The sequence below is a fragment of the Cryptotermes secundus genome, unplaced genomic scaffold (assembly GCF_002891405.2).
Source record: "Cryptotermes secundus unplaced genomic scaffold, Csec_1.0 scaffold584, whole genome shotgun sequence".
NCBI classification, from domain to species: Eukaryota; Metazoa; Arthropoda; class Insecta; order Blattodea; family Kalotermitidae; genus Cryptotermes; species Cryptotermes secundus.
In genome coordinates, this window is record NW_019735468.1 from 1069406 (window position 1) to 1089619 (window position 20214).

The 20214-nt window shown below is 43.5% G+C and overlaps 1 protein-coding gene across 2 annotated transcripts in view; it reads left to right on the plus strand.

Annotated features, from left to right (window-relative positions):
* LOC111869358 (endoglucanase E-4) overlaps positions 1-18462 on the plus strand; it is a 59904-nt gene extending 41442 nt beyond the window's left edge. For both annotated transcript variants that reach the window (XM_023860828.2, XM_023860829.2), the window contains exons 5-9: positions 6130-6307; positions 7677-7839; positions 15641-15805; positions 16622-16761; positions 17454-18462. In XM_023860828.2, the coding sequence (XP_023716596.1) occupies positions 6130-6307; positions 7677-7839; positions 15641-15805; positions 16622-16761; positions 17454-17691 (884 nt within the window). In that variant the 3' untranslated portion in view covers positions 17692-18462. The remainder of the gene's footprint in view (positions 1-6129; positions 6308-7676; positions 7840-15640; positions 15806-16621; positions 16762-17453) is intronic.
* The last annotated feature ends 1752 nt before the right edge of the window (positions 18463-20214 follow it).

Genomic DNA, 20214 nt, shown 5'->3' on the forward strand with positions numbered 1-20214 from the left:
GTTGAGGTTGTCAGACTTACGCACCGGCCGCCCTTTACCCCCCAGGAGGATTCCTGGTACTCATTTCTGTTAGAGGCTGATTCAACCGAGGGCCGTAATGTTGCTGGAAGGATTATGTCAATTGAAAAAGCCAATGACCTAATCGGGAATGGAACACACAACTCTCTGGGTTGTAACATAGTGCCTCAACGAATTACGCTACCGCGTGCCCCCAACAGTTTCTAATTGCACGAAATAAATTTAGTTAGTACCCAGTTAGTTTATGAGCGTACAAATGACGTCTACAAACAATGAAATTACTAAGTGGTTGCATGGGGCACAATCTTTCTTGAGAAACTTGCAGTCGCTGAGCTGGTCAAGATTTTCATCATCTTGTTAGAGCCGATAGGTAATTGTCACATTCACGAGATTCTGTCACAGGGCCATGGCCATTGCCAGGCGATTCAAGTCCTCATCCTTACTCCGTATTGAATTAAATAATTTTAATATTATCATCCCATTTACGTCTTTGTCTCCAAAATGGATACATCCCTTCAGGTTTTCCGATTAAAATTATATATGAATTTGAAGTCTCTCCTTTGATTGCTAGATGTTCTGCCCATCTTATTTTCCTTTGTTGTATGACCCTAATAATAGTGGTGCAGAATACAGGTTATGAACCTTATTGGCATGTAATTGTCTGCGTTCTTCTATACATCCCCCCCCCTCTCAGATTCAAATATTCTTCTCTGGCTTTCGTTCCCACAGGCCTTCACTTTAGACTTTAGCGATACACCAGTTTCGCCCTCATATATAAACCACGAAAGGATCAGTTTCACATGTTTTAACATCAACATGCCAATGTTAGAACAATCGTATGTCTCCGGATGGACGGTTTTCGACTATGAGAATATTTCAAGCGGCCTCCGTAGTCTAGGGGTAACGTTCCCACCTCATGACTCAAGGTACGCGGGTTCAAAAACCCGGCGGAGGTCGTGGAATTTTTAAGGGCGGAAAAATTCAGGGGACAAGTCCTCCTGGAGGGACTTTAAGCCGTGGATCCCGTGTCGTAGATTTACGGCACGTAAAAGAACCTCATGTCTCTAAGAGACCGCTGAGCTAAATTAGGCCAAACATTTCCCGCCCAAAGTAGTTTCCAATGCCTCTGGTAGATGTGGAAGTATTAGGTACCACTGCCAGAGGAGGGACGACCTCTCTGACAGAAAGGGACTAAAGTATTAGATACCACTGCCAAGTAGAGGGTAGAAACCTTGCTGGCAGAAAGGGACTAGGAACCCCTGCCAGAGGAGGGACGACCTCGCTGACAGAAAGGGACTAACTATTAGATACCACTGCCAAGTAGAGGGTAGAAACCTTGCTGGCAGAAAGGGGCTAATAGCGAGCACCAGTACCGGTAGGGGATGGAGACTGTAGAAATTAAGAGGGGGACGTACAATAGACTATCAATCGCGGTGCATGGGGAAACCACCCCCTCAATACTGAATCACTGAATGAGAATATTTCGATTTTCGTAATGCCGATCACAGTTTTTGCGAATATTTAACGCTTAACGCGCCATTTGCTACTTTAATTTTTGCATTTAACTTCACCTGTGGGTCATTATGTTACTGAATTACAGTATACTTACCTCATGGTAAATGGAATTATGTGTATGTTATTGTGTTGATGGCAGCAGTTTTTACGGGCAGTAGAAGGTACGTAAATGTAATCGCTCGTAAAGTTTAACACCGTGTCATAGTTCTCATAAAAGTCGGTGATACAGCTATATTTGTTACAGGATTTTGATACTCCTGGTGCTGAAATAGCTAATCCCAACTCTTACATTATTAGCATCACATCTGCGTTATGTTTTGTTCTTCAACGAAAGATAATATAAGTAGAAAATCCACATTGTGCTATGGTGTGAAGGGGCACAAACAATTTGTGAGCACGCAGTCGTGTTGTGTGCTTTCTCTGTCTTTGTGCTGGCTCGCACAATGAAAATTCGGACATACTAGAAGCTGGTCACGAACCACTGCCTACGTTCTCGCGGCATATGTATGCAATTACATAAGGTGCATATGTGTGTAATTATTGCACTGTTCTAAAACATAGCTTTGCAGCAAAGTAGTCTGCGAAACTCGTCATTTGCGGAAAAGTGACACATGGAACTTAACAAAATTAAAGAACGAATATATACCAATAACTTTAATTCACTTCACCGTTCTTATATAACAGAACAACGCTGTTATTATCATGAATGAAGTGCTAAAGGTTAGAATCTTTTATAGGCCGATAATTGGCCAAATTGCAACAATATTTTTTCTTTAACCTAAATACCCAATTCTTGAAATAGAATCCTTCTTAGGAGCTCATAGTGGCTCAGCTGATAACTGATCAACTCGGCCTTATGTGGAACCCCACGGTTCGTTGCTGTGTTCACAACAGCCCTACACTTGATCCTATTGTAAACCAGACGTGTCAGCATGCCTACTCCTGAAGCCGTCTTGCAGCGCTGTGCGTCTTCTGTCGCCGTTAATGTTCTATCTAGGTAGTGCAAGGTTATAATCCAGTAGAGACTGTCGAGAGTAATAATAGAGGTAGTAAGTAGTAGTAGTAGCAGTGGCAGTAGCAGTACCATACTAGTACTTACTTACTCACTCACACTCATGGAGCTGAGCCCTTCTTGAGGAGCCGCCAATTGTGCAGCTACTCAAGAATTTCCCACCATTTTATGGAACCCGAAGGTTCATTACCGTGTTCACAAGAGCCCTCCACTGGTCCCTATCCTGAGCCAGATCTCTCCAGTCCATACCATCCCATCCCATCTCTCTAAGATTCATTCTAATATTGTCCACCCACCTAGGCCTTGTATCCTGAGCCAGATCTCTCCAGTCCATACCATCCCATCCCATCTCTCTAAGATTCATTCTAATATTGTCCACCCACCTACGCCTTGGTCTTCTCTGTTGTCCCTTTCCTTCTGGCTTTCCCACCAATATCCTATACGCATTCCTTGTCTCCCCATTCGTGCTACATGACCTGCCCACCTCATCCTTCTTGACTTGATCATTCTAATTATACTTTTATACTAGTATAGCAGCAAAATAGTAGTAGCATATTTTATTGTACAATTTCTGTGTTAAATTTGACGGATATAACCTCAAAGTTTCACACCATCGCTAACTTTCTAATTGTTAATTTAGGCATGTAGACCTAACAATAGTTCATACGGATTTCGAAGACGTTCGTGATCTGTCCGAATATGCCTAGCTCCATGATTTATTCTGACCGTCTTACAGTGCATACACTTATTCACCCTACTCTTCTCTCTTGCACTACACGTTTCGGCACTAAAGTGCCATCCTCAGGTGCCTCTCGATGTACGTCGAACTACTTCACTGCATGCCCTGCTGTCTCCATACTAAAATAACTAAAATATATATTCGTCATATATATTGATAAATTTTAAATATTAAAAATATTAAAACTGTTCAGGATTTGTCATCCTTATGTCGTATCTCAATACGCGAGTCACACCTATCTTCTTCTATCGGAGTATTCTTCCTACTTTCATGTGTATTGTGCTTTGTGTTGTGTCTTGCTCCTGTGACTGTGTGTGTTATACTGCAGTATCGAATTACAAATCATGTTAATGGCATACTTTATTTTATTCTCGTTTCCTGATTAACAGTGTAGAAGGAACGCGCAGTTTTTATGCCATCCCAGTTATATTTGTGTGTGTGTGTGTGTGGGGGGGGGGTGTTGGAGCTTGTATTTTTTTCCTTGGCACTACAGCCCCAGTGGGCCTGGGCCTACCTCCATGAACTTCTCCGTTCACTTCGGTTTTTCTAGATCTTAAGACATACGGTAGGACTCCTTGGGAAGGTGATCACCTCGTCGCAAGGCCTCTACCTATACACAAACACAGAAAATCGCACACAAACATCCATGCCCTGAGTGGGATTCGAACCCACGATCCCGGCCCCAGAGCGAGCGAAGACAGTGCACGCCTTAGACCGCTCGGCTACCGTGACCGCCGTTGGAGCTTGTACGAGTATACTCTGTTCTAAATAGCAAACAGTCCCAATCATTATCCCGTTTTATCTATATTGTTTTCTGCAGGGAAAGTGAGCAGGATTATTCCGACGGAGAGATATGGCTCTGTGTCATTAAGACGAATGCAGTTTAAGGCGAACTCCGAAATAATAATAGAATGACAGGACTACACAATAATGGTTACCTGGACTACTGCACGGAACACATCTGTTGTGTTAATTAGAATAATGAAAGTTAACCGCAGATCTGTGCTACTGTTCGCGGGAAGACAAGTGTACTATTGCATAATTCCCGGAACACTTAAACATGCCCTACGGCAATGTTGCTTCTTGCAGTGAAGCAAAATACAGTAATACTCTATCGTTACCGCACTAATTCTGGACTTTCGCACTGTGAAACAATAGAATCTTCATCAGTGTTATGATGTTATGTCTTACAGGTAAACATATACAAAACTTGGTAATTACAACGGTCAGTTTTGTCTGCATTTTCCGTGTAATGAATGTTAACAAGGACAGGAGAGGACAGGCGCACCCTGAAGAGGTGTACTTTCCCACTCCTTTTGTACCACTCTGAACAAATGGCAAGTATCTCAGGACGGGATAAATAGCTTGTGAGGATGCCAGTTGAAGTATCTCAGGACGGGATAAATAGCTTGTAGAGGAAGCCAGTTGAAGTATCTCAGGACGGGATAAATAGCTTGTGAGGAAGCCAGTTGAAGTATCTCAGGACGGGATAAATAGCTTGTGAGGATGTCAGTTGAAGTATCTCAGGACGGAATAAATAGCTTGTGAGGAAGCCAGTTGAAGTATCTCAGGACGGGATAAATAGCTTGTGAGGAAGCCAGTTGAAGTATCTCAGGACGGGATAAATAGCTTGTGAGGAAGCCAGTTGAAGTATTTCAGGACGGAATAAATAGCTTGTGAGAATGCCAGTTGAAGTATTTCAGGACGGAATAAATCGCTTGTGAGGATGCCAGTTGGACTGACGTATCTCAGGACGACGTAAAAGGTTGAGTATAAGCGGTATTGGCTTATTGGGTTATATTACCAAAGATTTTCGTCTAAAATTGTGCAATATGTATGCTGCAGTCGGGAAAGCTCGCTAAAGTTAGAGTAGTAGTGACATGGTCACTTAACTGTGTGATGTAAACTGGCACTTAAGGGGTGCGAAACCGTTTCGGGTTTATCAGATCAACTGATAATACAGACCACACGAAAGATCAAGTTTAATCATTACATGAAATTGACGGAAGAACAAATCCGTTCTTCTTAAGTCTAAGAGGTATTTGTAAAATCGTATGAAATTGTTATAATTAAACTCAGAAATGCCGGTCACGGTAGCCGAGCGGTCTAAGGCATGTACTATCTTCGCTCGCTTGGAAACCGGGATCGTGGGTTCGAATCCCACTCAGGGCATGGATGTTTAGTTTATGTGTGTGCGTTTTTCTGTGTTTGTGTACAGTTAGAGGCATTGCGACGAGCTATCATCCGCCCAAGGATTCCTACCGAATGTGTAAGATCTAGAAAAACCGAAGTGAACGGAGAAGTTCATGGAGGTAGGCCTAGGTCCACTGGGGCTGTAGTGCCAAGGAAGAAAAACAAACTCAGAAATATATAATCATCTTCATGCGAGTTCTTGGAACCGCAGAAACAGGAAGTCACAGGAGAATGTAGAACACTGTATATCGGAGAACTTTGTACGTATGTCAATTTAGTGTTTTTAACCAAATTCACGTAGCAGAACAGAGAACTGGTAGCTACACAGCTCGTCGAAGAAATTGCACATTACTCACCACGGAACCATACCGTTCCTCAGTTGAATGCAATCCACATTCTCACGTCATAGCACTACAGAATCCATGTTAATGTTATCTTCTTGCATATGCTTAAGTCTCTCGAAGGGTGTCCTCCTGTCAGGCTTTCCGTCTGAATCAAAGGATGATGTCTCATGTTCCCTTATGCGTGCAACATGGTCTGCTCAACTCGTCCTCCTCGATATGATTACACTTATATTTGAAAAACACGATTTATGGATTATGACTGCGTGTCTCTGGAGTTCCAGTAACATTTTGGGTTTCCCGTGTTGCAGGTTCAGACCTTGCCGGAGAGACTGCGGCGGCATTGGCTGCAGTGGCCTTGGTGTTTCGCGACGTGAACCCTGGCTACTCCAGCAAGTGTCTAGAGCATGCCAAACAGCTGTATCGCTTCGCCAGCCAGTACAGGGGTCTTTACCATGAGGCCATCAAAGGAGCCGCGCAATACTATGAGTGAGTGTACTGCAGAAACTGCATCAAAGCGCATGTTCCATTCTGCCTTACCGCCTTTACTACTACTACTTCCTCAACCACTACCGCCCCCACCGCCGCCGCCACCACCTCCTCCTCTCTGACATGTTTCCGTCAGAATTAATCTAGAACTATGGCTCTTACAGACAGTCGTAGGACTCCTTGGACGGGAGATCAGCCCTGCCTCATTTTCATTACTTTAGCATTATACACACTGAAAATAGCCGAATGCTGGTCGTAGAGACACCAGTTTATAATTTAGAGTCATTTGTTTCCTGTTGCAAATATTCACGATTTGAAAGATATGTTTTTAATGCTATGTCTCTTCTTATTTTTAACCCTTGGTCTCATTATCTTTACTGGCGCTACACCCTTGTGTGGATCTTGGACTTCTCCATGGTTTCAAAACAGTCGAATTTTACGGGATAGGGCTTTTAGCCCCATGCCACAACTGCAACCTGGAAGACTACGGACTACAGTTCGTCTGGCCCCTATCCTTTTACCTGTCTGGCATGGTTGACTCAACCAGTACATTACACTCCCGCCAGCATAGCTGTCCGAGTCACTGGGGCACGCGAACCTGTCAACAATAAGACCGTGAAAATGTATTGGGTTCACATGTTTGTAGGAGAAGAATTTGTCTGTCTTTATCCTTCATCATTCGTAAAACGAGGAGGTAGCGTGAGTGAGTAAACATTATTCCTTTCCATAGATTGGGCTTATCGAGACCTGTTGAAGATATTAGAAAACTGAATTATTTCGTCGTTTGAGAATTCTTCCCGATACTTGTTTTTATTTTATTTTATATGTCGAGATATTTGGGTATCTTGTCAGGGTTCATTCTGCCAACGACCTGTTTCCACTTCGTTAATATGCTGCCAGTTCTGTTATTTATGGAATTCGCAGTTTCATCATAATTTTCTTCATCTAGTTCACGGTCCCAATTTGTGTATCCCACCGCCATCATGAATCGCACTTTCGCTTAAATCAGTCTTCTTCTACGAGTTCCATCACTTTAAATATATAAAAATTATTTTATAACTTTACTTCGAGACATTTCTCACTACCCCGAGAATGTGACGATTTTCTCTCTGTCCCAAACAACACACTCGAGCGCTGACCTTCTTCAGAAGCTAATAATTTCTCAGTTTTTACGCAACCTGAGGGATCCTTGCCTTGTTTACAAGAACCTACCACTGGTCTCTACCCTTAGCCATTTTAGTATTATCCTACCATCTACGCCTAAGTCTCTCTTCCCTTGATATTCTCCAATTCCTCTTACGTGCTACATATCTTATCTATCATAATTTGTGCAGAGAGCTAGGGAAATACATGCAGTATTGTCGTGCAGATCCACGGACTATGGAGACGAACTGACGTGGGCCGCAGCGTGGCTGTACAAGGCGACGGATGACCCCCTGTTCCTGGACGAAGCAGAACACCACTACATGAAGTTCCGGCTGAAGGAACGGCCCAACGAGTTCTTCTACAACAAGAAAGTGGCCGGTGTGCAGGTATGTGCCAGTGCGTTCCGTCACTGTGCGCTGCGGCGACGCGCCACTGTACATCTCAGATTTGTCCCTGTGTTTGACTCCCACACTGTGAAGTGGCCGGTGTGCAGGTATGTGGCCAGTGCGTTCCGTCACTGTGCGCTGCGGCGACACTCCACTCTACATCTCAGATTTGTCCCTGTGTTTGACTCCAACACTGTGAAGTGGCCGGTGTGCAGTTATGTGGCCAGTGCGTTCCGTCACTGTGCGCTGCGGCGACGCGCCACTGTACATCTCAGATTTGTCCCTGTGTTTGACTCCCACACTGTGAAGTGGCCGGTGTGCAGGTATGTGGCCAGTGCGTTCCGTCACTGTGCGCTGCGGCGACACTCCACTCTACATCTCAGATTTGTCCCTGTGTTTGACTCCCACACTGTGAAGACGTTTCGGGGTGTACAGGAAAACTCCACAAATTATTAACCTCGGCAGCGGTTGGAGATCTTTTGTCCTGGTTAAAATGGCAGGTGCTTGAAGTTAATCACTCATCGCCATCTGGTGCACAGGTTAGGAATGCGTGGAGCGTTACCTCCAACCCACATAGTATATATTCACTCTTTTGTGGGTTATATAACGGCGCTGTCAGTATGTGTACTAAATATTTGCGGACAGTGGGGTGATGATAAGTTCGATAGGATTTGGAAAAACTGTCTTGGAAGCACTCTAGTGGCATTTGCCTGGAGGGTCTGAGGAAAACCACAGAAAATGATAGAAGAGCCAATGTCCCGGTCTGAATTCAAATGGAGCACCCCTCGAATGCAAGTCTAGCGCTTAAACGCAGGGATATACAACTGTCACCATGGCGGACGGATATTTGTGCAGAACTAATTAAGCACTACGCCATGAAAGCGTATGGGGAAGTGGGTGTATAGATCCACATTTTTCTTGACCTGGGCACTAGTTTGACGTCAGTGGTCAGCTTCATGCCCCGGAGAAAGAGCCCCCGGTACCCATTGGATAGAGGCTGGATGGTCCCCAGAGCCGATCTGGATGATGTGAGGAAAATTCTTGACCGGCTGTCCAGCCCGTAGCCAGTCGCTATACTGACTGAGCTACCCCGGCTCCTTGGCGGAGTGGCGTGTCTGTATAAAATGTTGTTCAGCCCCGCACAACCAGGTCGACTTGAGGGTTCTTCGATTTTGTTAACAGTGTAAAAGGGAATTTGACAGAACATCAGCCAACTATTATAACCTACTGAGTCCCAACGACGGACTGCGTGCGTACACCTTTGAAAGTTAGGTATAATAGTCAACTGCAAAAGAACACAAACCCTTGGAAAGTAGCGTTCGAAGTTAAATAATTCAGCCAAGAATCATACCGTTTCAGATTGATGAGCAGGAATTGCAGAACCCGCAGATCTTTGATTCTAAATGGTTCTGAAGATTGTGTATAATATTCAGAATTTTCTGGGTTTTCGGACTTTGTCCATCCGTCCTGTATTCTAAAAAGTAGAAAAAAACAGAGTTTCGGAAACTGGATATTTCACCCTCACCTGAGAATGGAAACAGATCCAGTTTCCGAAACGTGTTTTCAAGTTTTTAGAATATTTGACGATGGACAGAGTCCGGATACCCAGTAATTCCTATAATCTTCCATTTGATAATAAAGGTAGCTGACAACTGTGATGCGCAAGTGTCGCTGTTAATATTGGGAATTGATCGTGATCTTAGCTACTAATGTTTTTTTTTAAGGAACACACTGTAGTGTGGTGTTGGTTACCCAACTGGTGACAAAACACCTGCTTTAAACATATCGAATGTTTTTCTACTGTCATTTAAAATGCCAACATTTCCAGCTCAATTCAGTACACACCTTCACAATTTGTTCCTCCAGAATTCATTTTAATATTACTCACGCCTAGATCTCCAAAGCAGTATGTTCCCATGTGATTTTCCTACCATAATTTTGCATCTCTCATACTTATAAACGTACATCGCTAAAGTTTCTATTTAATTATGATGCTCTGAGTAAAAGGCTGAGCAGCGTGTCAGTGGCAGATGTTACAGTTTTTCATTCACCTGAACGCCATGCAGCAATGCGATTTTATTTTCCGACTTTTTATACTCCTTCATAGGTGTTCAAAATGCTCACCCATCTGGCAGTTTGATGTTCAAGGAGCAGACTTCAAAAGCACAGTGATTTTGGCTGCGGATATGTTGGCATCTCGTTGTGTTCTCACAATAATAAATAAACCTTATTGTACTGAACTCCGGATCAGCCCTTGACGTATGAGTATGATGATCGAATGCGTGACCTCCCTTTCACACGCAGTCTGTATGTCTTCCAGAGCAACACTAATCCAGTTATATTGAAAGCCTCTGCATCCTTTCACATAAGCAAGGCCTCCTAATTTGAATTCTTCTCTATTCACATTCCAACTACCTGCTAATGATGGCCAAAGACTTGTATCTACCAATAGAAGTTCATTTCAACGGAGACGTGCTATACAAATGAAAACTAATAACGAAAATCATTTCTGAGTAATAATGAACACTATAAAATATCAACACCTGTGCCACGAGAAACGAATTTATGAATATGGACGTCAGTGGCGGTAATTTCTGTAGCATTCGCATTATCCCAGATGTGAGGTCAGAGGAGGCTGATTAAACTCTCAACAAAGGGTATGCAGTACTTTCCTGAATTTGTGTTACATCTCTGCGTTTCTTACGCGAAGACTTTCAGATCGGCTTGGCTACAAGCAAATCGCAATTTGATAGTAAAACTTGGGGAAACAAGAAGGAAGTGAGGGCGTGCTTCTGTTACGAGTGAACACTTTCTACTGTTCAGGTATGTGCATTGCGTTGCAAATCGAGCTGATATGAGCTACATGACAGAAAGGTTGCGGAATGCTGGAACAGCGCTTTTGAGAGTGAACATTTAGGCTAATGTCACACGAGCGCTGTCTCACGTGCGTGAATATTGGCGCACGTCATGGAGGCATACAAATATATGAGAGAAGTCACACGGCACGGACGCGAAGAATGGCGTTGTCCGCGACACGGTGACTTGGCAATACGTGGAAGACGTGGACCTGACGCAACGTGACCCGTCCGCGCTGAGATATCCATTTGTTTATGGTGGTTGTCACACGGGCGCGATAAATAGCGGACGGGAAGTTAGAATATCACGCTGTTTTGTTCAGGTCAGAATGGAAATAGAAATGGAGAAAATGATTTTATTAGGCAAAGTCAAAGTCACATTGCGACTGACGGTCAGTCAGTCTGTCTGTCTTGGTGTCGAGCCCCGACTGGGGCTCATGACCAGATTTTGTTTCTTCTTTATATGAAAGTTACTGTCCTGTTCATTTGGGGCGCCCTCTCTGACGAGAGGTCGGGTCTGTCATTTGTCAGTCATAGTCTGTGTTAGTAAGTCCATTGTCGGCATTTACATATATTTACAAATTTAATCTTAATTCCTATTTCCCATTCCTATGCCATATTTCTAGTAGTATTCGCTACCACGGTAGTCTAGTCACTTGATCGGTAGTATGCCTGACCGCCGCCAAGTTTAAGCCTCTTATACTTTGTGTGTCGGGCTTCGCCTTGTCCGATGTTGCGAACATTCTCATTTTCATGATTTTGTATGACTTCTGCTTGTTTCCTGCATAATTTTGTTATATAGTCATAAACGTACGGGATTTTAAATGCCATGTGCAAATCGCGGACCGGTGTGCGCCTTGGGAAATTGCCAATGGTGCGGAGAACCTTGTTTTTATTAATTTATGGTCGACTTCTTATATAGACTCGGATCTGACCTACAGAAAACCATCGATTCCCTAGCAACCAGTAATGCTGAGTCATTCTCTAGCAACGGAGTGTTGACCAGAATGTTTTCGCGACTGCGTGTTTATCTGGCTGTTACCTAGCAGTAGATTATTCCGGCTTTCAGGCGACATATCACAAAATACTACTTATTACATTATACGAAATACCATTTTTACTTTTAAGCCATTAATGTTCAGTAAACGTTTTCTTTCCTGTCGCTGTGTACTGCCAAGGTACTTGCCCAATATTGCTAACAAAATAATCAGCTAAGGTATCTCGAATTCTCTGCACATTTGCTCGGCTTCCAAGTGTCAATTTCCAATTCAGTGTCTTCAAATCCTACAACATTCAAAGTATCTTCCAACTGAAATCCATCGCGATCACGAACGAAGTTATGCAATACACGGCAGCCTTTAACAATGTCATCTTGAAAATCAACACTCGTCTCCAATGCTCGGGGAAATTTGTTACATAGTATTACAGGCTGATGTCAATAAAATCCATGTGCGCAGCATGAAGCCTCCCCAAAGACTGACTTGGCAATACGTGGAAGACGTGGAATATAGCGCTCGTGTGGCAACCTGCTTCACGTCCGCGGATTTCGACGGAAGAGCCGCGTCCGCTGTTTTCAGCGCTCGTGTGACATTAGCCTTAATAGTTGACGTTATGCATTTGCCCGGCGTTATCAGTTTTGTGCGGCATGACGTGCTGTATATATATAGTGCCTATGAATGTCTAAAACCTTTATTCGAAATATTTCTCTTTCTCAGACAAACACTTCGTGGTGATTATCCAAAAAATTTAAATAACGCAAGCTATAAAACGGACCGAAAGCTAGCGAAGCACTAGTCTAATACAGACCTAAATGTCATGTATCGACTTTCATCAAAATCTCTCATAGAAGGCCAATACATGTACATTCATTTACTAAAATATAACTTTAATGAATAGAAGTAAATGAAACTTGCATTTTACCGCAGTTATACGACTTGTACAGTGACTGGGTGATGGGAAATTTTATCATTGTATATCTGAAGACTCACAAACAGCATCATATTGGGAGACTGGAACAGCATTGTTGGAGATNGACTCAGAAGATAGGTCCTGAACACAAAGATCCAGCTGAACCCTTACGTAAAGTTGTCCTTAAAACGGAATAAAGTAAAAAGAAACGCACACGCTTCAAAATGCCTGTACAACAGATATGTCATGTCATGTATCAGTTTTCATATTCTGTCACAGGGCTAAAAGAATATGTGAAGTATAATTTATTCCCCTAAACAATGTGGCCGATGAAATAAGCCAGACAAAACCAAAACTCCACTCGCTCACAAGAACATAATTTGTTACGTCATATCGAGGCCGGCAGATATCTGTTGGTAGTTGGCTGTTATTTGCAGAGAGACTCATGCGACGAAACGAACAGGTGACTTTCGAAACAGCCTAAATACAAAAAGAGGTACTTAGTGACAGAATAAATGCTTATGCTTGTTAGATTCTTATGGTAAATACTTTCAAAGAAGTCGGCTTCAATTACGTGGTTCTGCAACTGATTATCAGTTACAGCCAAATGTTCAACCAAGTGCTGCCGGCGGTTCCAGTGACGGTGCTAGTAAAGATCCTAGCAGCACATGTTTCACATTCGTATAATTGGCACTGATTCCACGTCGAGACTTGTCTGTGTTCTACAGAGTTTCTAGATCCCTATTCAGAGAAGGGGTAATGCTCTCCGCACAAAACTATGTACATACCCCGAGCATCATTCAGGTTAGCAGTTCCCGTGTTGGAAACATCTGAGCCTGTGCGCGCTTCAAAATGCGCGGCCACTGGCATAGAATACCATACAGCCAGAGCCAGATGCCCCCCCCCCAAATAAAACACCCCGTGGCAATTAGTCCGCAAGCGAACTATACCGACCGAGCGACCGCAGCTTGTCGGTAAAGTTAGTGCCAACTTTAGCGGATAGAGGATGTCACGTGGTCAGCGCAACGGATCCCCACGGCCGTTAATCTCTGTTTTCTAGACCGGAGCCGCTATTTCCTTGAAATAGATTCTCAGTTATACTCACAAGGCAGAGTGGACACCGTTCCAGACCCACTACTTAGAACATTTGGTAGCGCCGGGAATAGAACTCGGGACCTCAGGATCTGTAGTCAGGAACTCTGACCACTAGACCACAGAGGCGGTCCCCACAAAAAGAAAGTCACTAAAACAAATAAATATGATTATGCGAGAAGCCAAATTTCTAGGTCAGAAATTATGTGAGTATGTGTTATTCTTTACTCTAACGGAGTTCCACACTGGGGAAGAAGACTGAAAGAAATTACGCATCTTAGCATTTCTACTGAGCTTGGAAACAAAGAAGCAAACAAACAGAGTGAAAGAACGAAAGAATAAAAAAAGAAATAAGGAAAGAACGGAATGAAGAAATAACAAATATGCTTAAGATATGGGACGTAAAGTTTAATTCATGATTGTAACATAACATACATCTGGCCGTCCATTCCTGAAGTGACCTGTGTATAACTTGCAGCAATGGGAGCGGTTGATGTAAGGCAGAAGGAACAGAGACAGTTTCCAGGGCTGACACCGAAACGTTACTCCACGTCATCCGTCCATATCGCACCTCGAATGTAAATGGCATATTTGCTGCTTACGTCACGGTTCCTGTTTATAAACCGCTTCCTGCGGGGAACATCCCTACAGACAACAATGTTGTGCCGACTTAAATAAATATCTGTAGACAAGACGAGGCTCGGACTCCCTGCAGATAACATCCTTACCATGGTGCCTCCTCAGCAGTAAATAAAAAGAAGTAGAGCTATCCCGGTAACAGGCCGTGAAGGCTAATAGGGTTGTGAGATGCTGAGGGTCCCACATTATCTACAATTGGCTCAAAGATGGCGGTAAGGTTGTCAGCCTTACGCGCCGGCCGCGCTTTACTCCCCAGGTAAATTAATTAATTCCTGGTACTCATTTCTGTTAGAGGCTGAGTCGACCCCAGGGCCATAGTGCGGCTGGAAGGATTAGGTCAATTGAAAAAAAATCCAATGACCTCATCGGGACTTGAACCCGGGACCTTCCTGCTGGTAGCATAGTGCCTCAACCAACTACGCTACCGGCCGCGACACAGCTCAAGCGGTTAGACGCTGGCTTCCCACCGCGGCGTCCCGGGTTCGATCCCGGGTCTGGCCAAGTGCGATTTGTGATGGAAAAAGTGGCGCTGGGGCGGGTTTTCTCCGTGTACTTCGGTTTCCCCTGCCAATCTTCATTCCACCAAATTCTTCATCATCATCATAATCACCCGAGGCAGGCTACAATAGGCCAATCAGTGGCCGCTGTGCCGAGTGGACCCAATTGGACTCCACCCCCCGCTATGAGCAACCTGTTCCTTTGCTTAAATAATTAAACGCCACGTCATTACGNTATTGATAAACCGTTACAGTGAGTAGTGGCCGTTGGGCGTAATGCCCAAATCTCCTAACCAAAGTGGGAAGCAAGTTACGATTTACCCAGAAAGAAACCTTCCAAACACAGCCTTCTGGTAAAACCCATTCATTAAGTTTATGAATAGGAGAAAATTATTTTTTTTTGTAAGGGACTCACAGTCTGTCCTTATATGTGAATTGAGAAATGCATATAAAATTTTAATGTGAAACCCGAAGAAACGATACCATTTTGTGAGACTGTGTGTAAATGGGAGGATAAAATTAATGCGGATCTTGCGGAAATATGGTATGAGGATGTTGCCAGGATTCATCTGAAGCAGAATGGACTGCAGTGAGCACGGAAATGTGCCGTGGGATATCGTAAATATCGTAAAGGATTGTGAATTTCTTAAATAGCTGAGCGATTATTAGCTTCTCGGGGAGGGATCTGCTGAGCGGAGTTTGTGTCTGAGTGTACACGCACTGTTCAGACATGTTTCATTTACTGCCGCCGGAAGTAGCCGCCATTTACGTAGCAACAGTGAAAGACAATGGTGATGATGTGTGTTGCAGATCTTGCTGGCGCAGCTGACGAGGCAGCCTGAGTACATGGAGGCGGCACAGGCTTTCTGCGACTTCACGGTCGACTACCAGAAGAGGACCCCTAAGGGACTTGTCTACATAGACAAGTTCGGGACCTTGTGCCATGCTGCGAACGTTGCTTTCGTGTGCCTGCAGGTACTTATATCACTCTTACACCAAGATTTCCCCTCTGCGCTTTTAAGATTTCGTATTTCTGCAACGGAGAGATTGATACACGAATTACGAATAGTCGACTCCTTGACACAATCTCTGCCTTGTGCATTGGACACTCACCTGACTAAGAGTGTGTTTATGGATTCTGGAAGAATCTGTGCTCTGGTAGTCAGAGTTCCTGGCTGCAGATCCAGAGGTCCGGGTTCGATTCCCGGCGCTACCAGATTTTCTGAGAAATAGTGGTCTGGAACGGGGTCCACTCAGCTTCGTGAGGATAGTTGAGATATTTCAAGGAAATAGTGGCTCCGGTCTAGAAAACCGAGATTAACGGCCGTGGGGATCCATTGCGCTTACCAAGCGACATCCCCTATCCGCTGAAGTTGGCACGAAGTTCGCCGACAAGTGGCGGTCACTCGGTCGGTATAGTTCGCTTGTTTGTATAGCAGCTGTCACAAAATCTTACCACTATACCATATCCTGAGACAGGTTTATATATTTCCTTAAAAACCATTTATAGTTCTTCCGCCTGTCTGTAGGCATAGATGCCCCACATGAAGTCAGAAATAGGATCATTAGTTTTGGAGACTAAACATGAAGATAGCAGGCAGACACAACCTCCTGTTCAGGCTTTCATTTTGTACGCCTTAAAGCGTCTGTGTACAAAACTGTTTTGTCTAATTCGCATGTCTGCTGCAGGGAAAGCTACTTGTATTTATAAAAACAAGGATAAAAATAAGGCGATGCTTGTTGTTTTCGACTAAGTTCTCACAGTCTGGCTTTCGGACTGTGTTGTTTCAGGCAGCGGACGCAGGCATCTCTCCTACCAAATACCGCGAGTTCGCCCGTCGACAGATCGACTACATGCTGGGCGATTCGGGGCGGAGTTACGTGGTGGGCTTTGGTTACAATTATCCGAAGGAGCCTCATCATGCTGCTAGGTAGGCCTTGCGTGGTTAGTAAACAGGTGTTATCCCTTCTTGCCTCCCCTCTTCTCCTTCTTCTAACGCTTGTCATTTCCCTGTTATCATTGTTCCTCTTTTGTATTGTCTCGTTTTGGGGTGTGTGTGACTAGACGGGGTTTGGATTGGTGACTGGATTTATTGACTGCACTTTACAGATCACTTGACACACGCATACTAGTGTCCTTAATTTTTTTAATTAGCATAGGTGAGGTGTGGATTCCAGCTGGGTCCACTGGGCACAGCGGCCACTGATTGGCCTATTATACCTGCCCCCGGGTGATTATGATAATGGCGAATTTGGTGGAATGAAGATCGCCAGGGGAAACCGAAGTACTCGGAGAAAAGCCTCCCCAGCGCCAATTTGTCCACCATAAGTACCACTTGACCAGACCCGGAATCGAACCCGGGCCGCCGCGGTGGGAAGCCAGCGACTAACCGCTTGAGCTATGGCGCGGCCTACTAGTGTCCTTAGTCTGTTACAGTCTCTACTAGCCGTTTCCCGGCAACGGCTTTACCGAGGAAGTTTTTTCACCTTACCGCATATCTTACCACTGTGTTATTTCTGCTCGAATTACATTGCTTGTGGCAGAGAGGCAACAGACACTATAACCAGGTCCTAGGAACAAAATTCCCACTCTAGGGTATAAGGACTTACTGGTCTGTTTCAGCTCGTGCCCCACGCGGCCAGCACCATGCGGTTGGGACGCTTTCAAGTGGCCCCGGGAGAACCCGCAACTACTGAAGGGCGCTCTGGTTAGCGGGCCCGACGAGAATGATTACTACAAGGATAAACGCGAGGAGTACGTATACAACGAGGTGACCCTCGACTACAACGCGGGCTTCCAGTCTGCTGTTGCAGGTCTGCGGCGGCTCCAATTGGAAGGCATCGACAACAACAGGACGTAGATAGAGGGCTGGAGGTCGCGCCTACCTTGCTCGAATATTATAGAATTCAAGTCAAATTGAATTCTGTGTACACTTGATTGCGAAGAAATTAGTGTGTGCCATCATCATGTTTGTTTCTGCACAGTAGGGCTGGTGAGATTTATTGCCTGCTGGTGCCAAACTTGCCAGTGTCATATGGTGACGTCACTCTTTCGTGTTCCGACCTGATCTAGGAAGACCCTTCTCACAACATATTTCAATTAGTTATTTTATTCTGGTCCACCGCTTTCTCGGATAAGTGAGAGTGTCACTTTAGTATTTCTTCCAGTCAGTTTTGGCCGTGCTGTTGCGAAGAGATTCTGTCTGAAGAACAAGAAATCATTATACCGCTCATCATAAATTTGAGTAACTTTGACATATCAAACAACACCACAATTTCACTTATTTTTAATTAAACGGCTGTGGAAGATTGTGATGTTTGTTCATAAGTAATCAAGTTCAGTTTATAAGAATATGTCTGGACCGTTATGCTTTATATTAAACGTTAAAAAAGGGCCTCTGAAGACGATCGTATAGAAACTAAACATGCGAGGCGATTTTACTCACTCAGCCTTTTGGCAAAGTTCGTTACACTAGATGGTTGTCTTGTGCTTAAACAATTAACCAAATTTAGATTAAACACTACAAGCAGTGAAGAACAGAACCAAGGCTATGTTATTGCGGCGGCCCGGGTTCGATTCCGGGGTCTGGTCAAGTTGGATTTGTGGTGGACAAAGTGGCACTGGGTCGGGTTTTCTCCGAGTACTTCGGTTTCCCCTGCCAGTCTTCATTCCACCAAATTCTCCATCATAATCACCCGGGGCAGGCCACAATAGGCCAATCAGTGGCCTCCGTGCCGAGTGGACGCAGTTGGACTCCATCCACCACTAAGCGAATTTAAAAAAAGGCTATGTTATTGTTGTGCGTTACACCGGAAAGAGACCATTTCATAGAAAGATACGTCATATCTTCAGTGACACTGATGTTGCGAATTCGTACAATTCAGAGTCACACAGATGCGGGCCAATTTTCAGTCAATGCCACCGGCTCACTATAATTGCTGTACTTCTCTGCTGAAACAATTTTTGTTTACGTTATACTGTGAGGAGTTACAAATATATTGATTTTACAATCTAATTTATAATCTATCAAATGTTTCGTCTATAATGCAACAATCAATAACATTGATTCACACTTTTATATCACACAGTGGTCGTTAAGATGTTATATAAAACTATTAAAATATTAAAATATATATGCATTAATATAATGTTATATATTTTGACCTCCTCTCACATGAAGAGGAAAAACAAAAAAATGAAACGAAAGTAATGAATTACATTCGATTAGTGCGCAGTGCATTAGGATTCCTCACATAAGTATTACATGAAGATGGCTGTATAATGCCGAAACATGTAGCATTACATTAATGCATATAAATTTTAATAATTTTATGTAACATCTTAACGACCATTGTGTGATATTGAAGTGTGAATCAGTGTTACTGATTGGTGCATTATAGACGGAACATTTGATAGATTATAAATGGAACTTCAATGCAGCGGATGCTTAAATATAATATTATTTTACAATCTAAATCGTTCTGTTCGCCACACACTTTTAAATACAGTTAATAAACTGTACTAATCAGCAAAAGGGACATCTCCCAATCGTATGACAAAGGCTTGGGGCTTTGCTGTGTCTGTTCTTCAACCTTTATTTATATATGTAACAAAATACAGCTGAAATACTTGCAGTGTATATGGCCGACCCTTAAACATCTTCATATTCCGAAATTTGATTTACCCTTTACATAAGGCGCTAAGTTTTGACGGCTTTCATATTCCAGAACAGTATGGTAAACATTTCAGCAGGTTCGTCGTAATTGTAATTGAAATGAAGGTCGTAGTGATGATCTCTTAAATACAAGAAATCTGGGAAGGATTAATCACCTGCTTTCTTTCGATACGACTCGAATCGCATATAAAATGACGGGTCCAACAATTCTTCTATTGTTGCATGTGTATTCATTGCCGCGGAAAAGTGTTTACCGATCCGTTGTCTACAAACGGTAAGAGGGACCCATACGGACACACAGACAGCAAAGTGATAACATAAACCTATTTTCATTGTTTCAGAATGGATAAAGTGAGCTAAAAATCTGCTTATCAAGTCTCTAGGCCACCATTCCGATGGCAGTTAGGTTGGTCCTCAGACAACAAGCAGCACGCCACGGTTCTAGAGTAAGAAATCTATTGTTTAGGATATTTCTAAGTTAATTTTTCTAGCTCAGTATAAGAAAGATTTATTTAATGAGGAAGTATGAAGTGTATAGTCTCTGGACTGAATTATAAAGGGCATGGAAGAATCGGTCATTCCTGTTTCAAAGTAAGTGCTGGAGGCACTGCCGAGTATTTTGTCGTAGGGTTGAAATTCGAACTCGCTATCTGTCGAATAGGAAGCAGCTATGATGATATTCTGCATTAATATCAGTTTCATATGTAT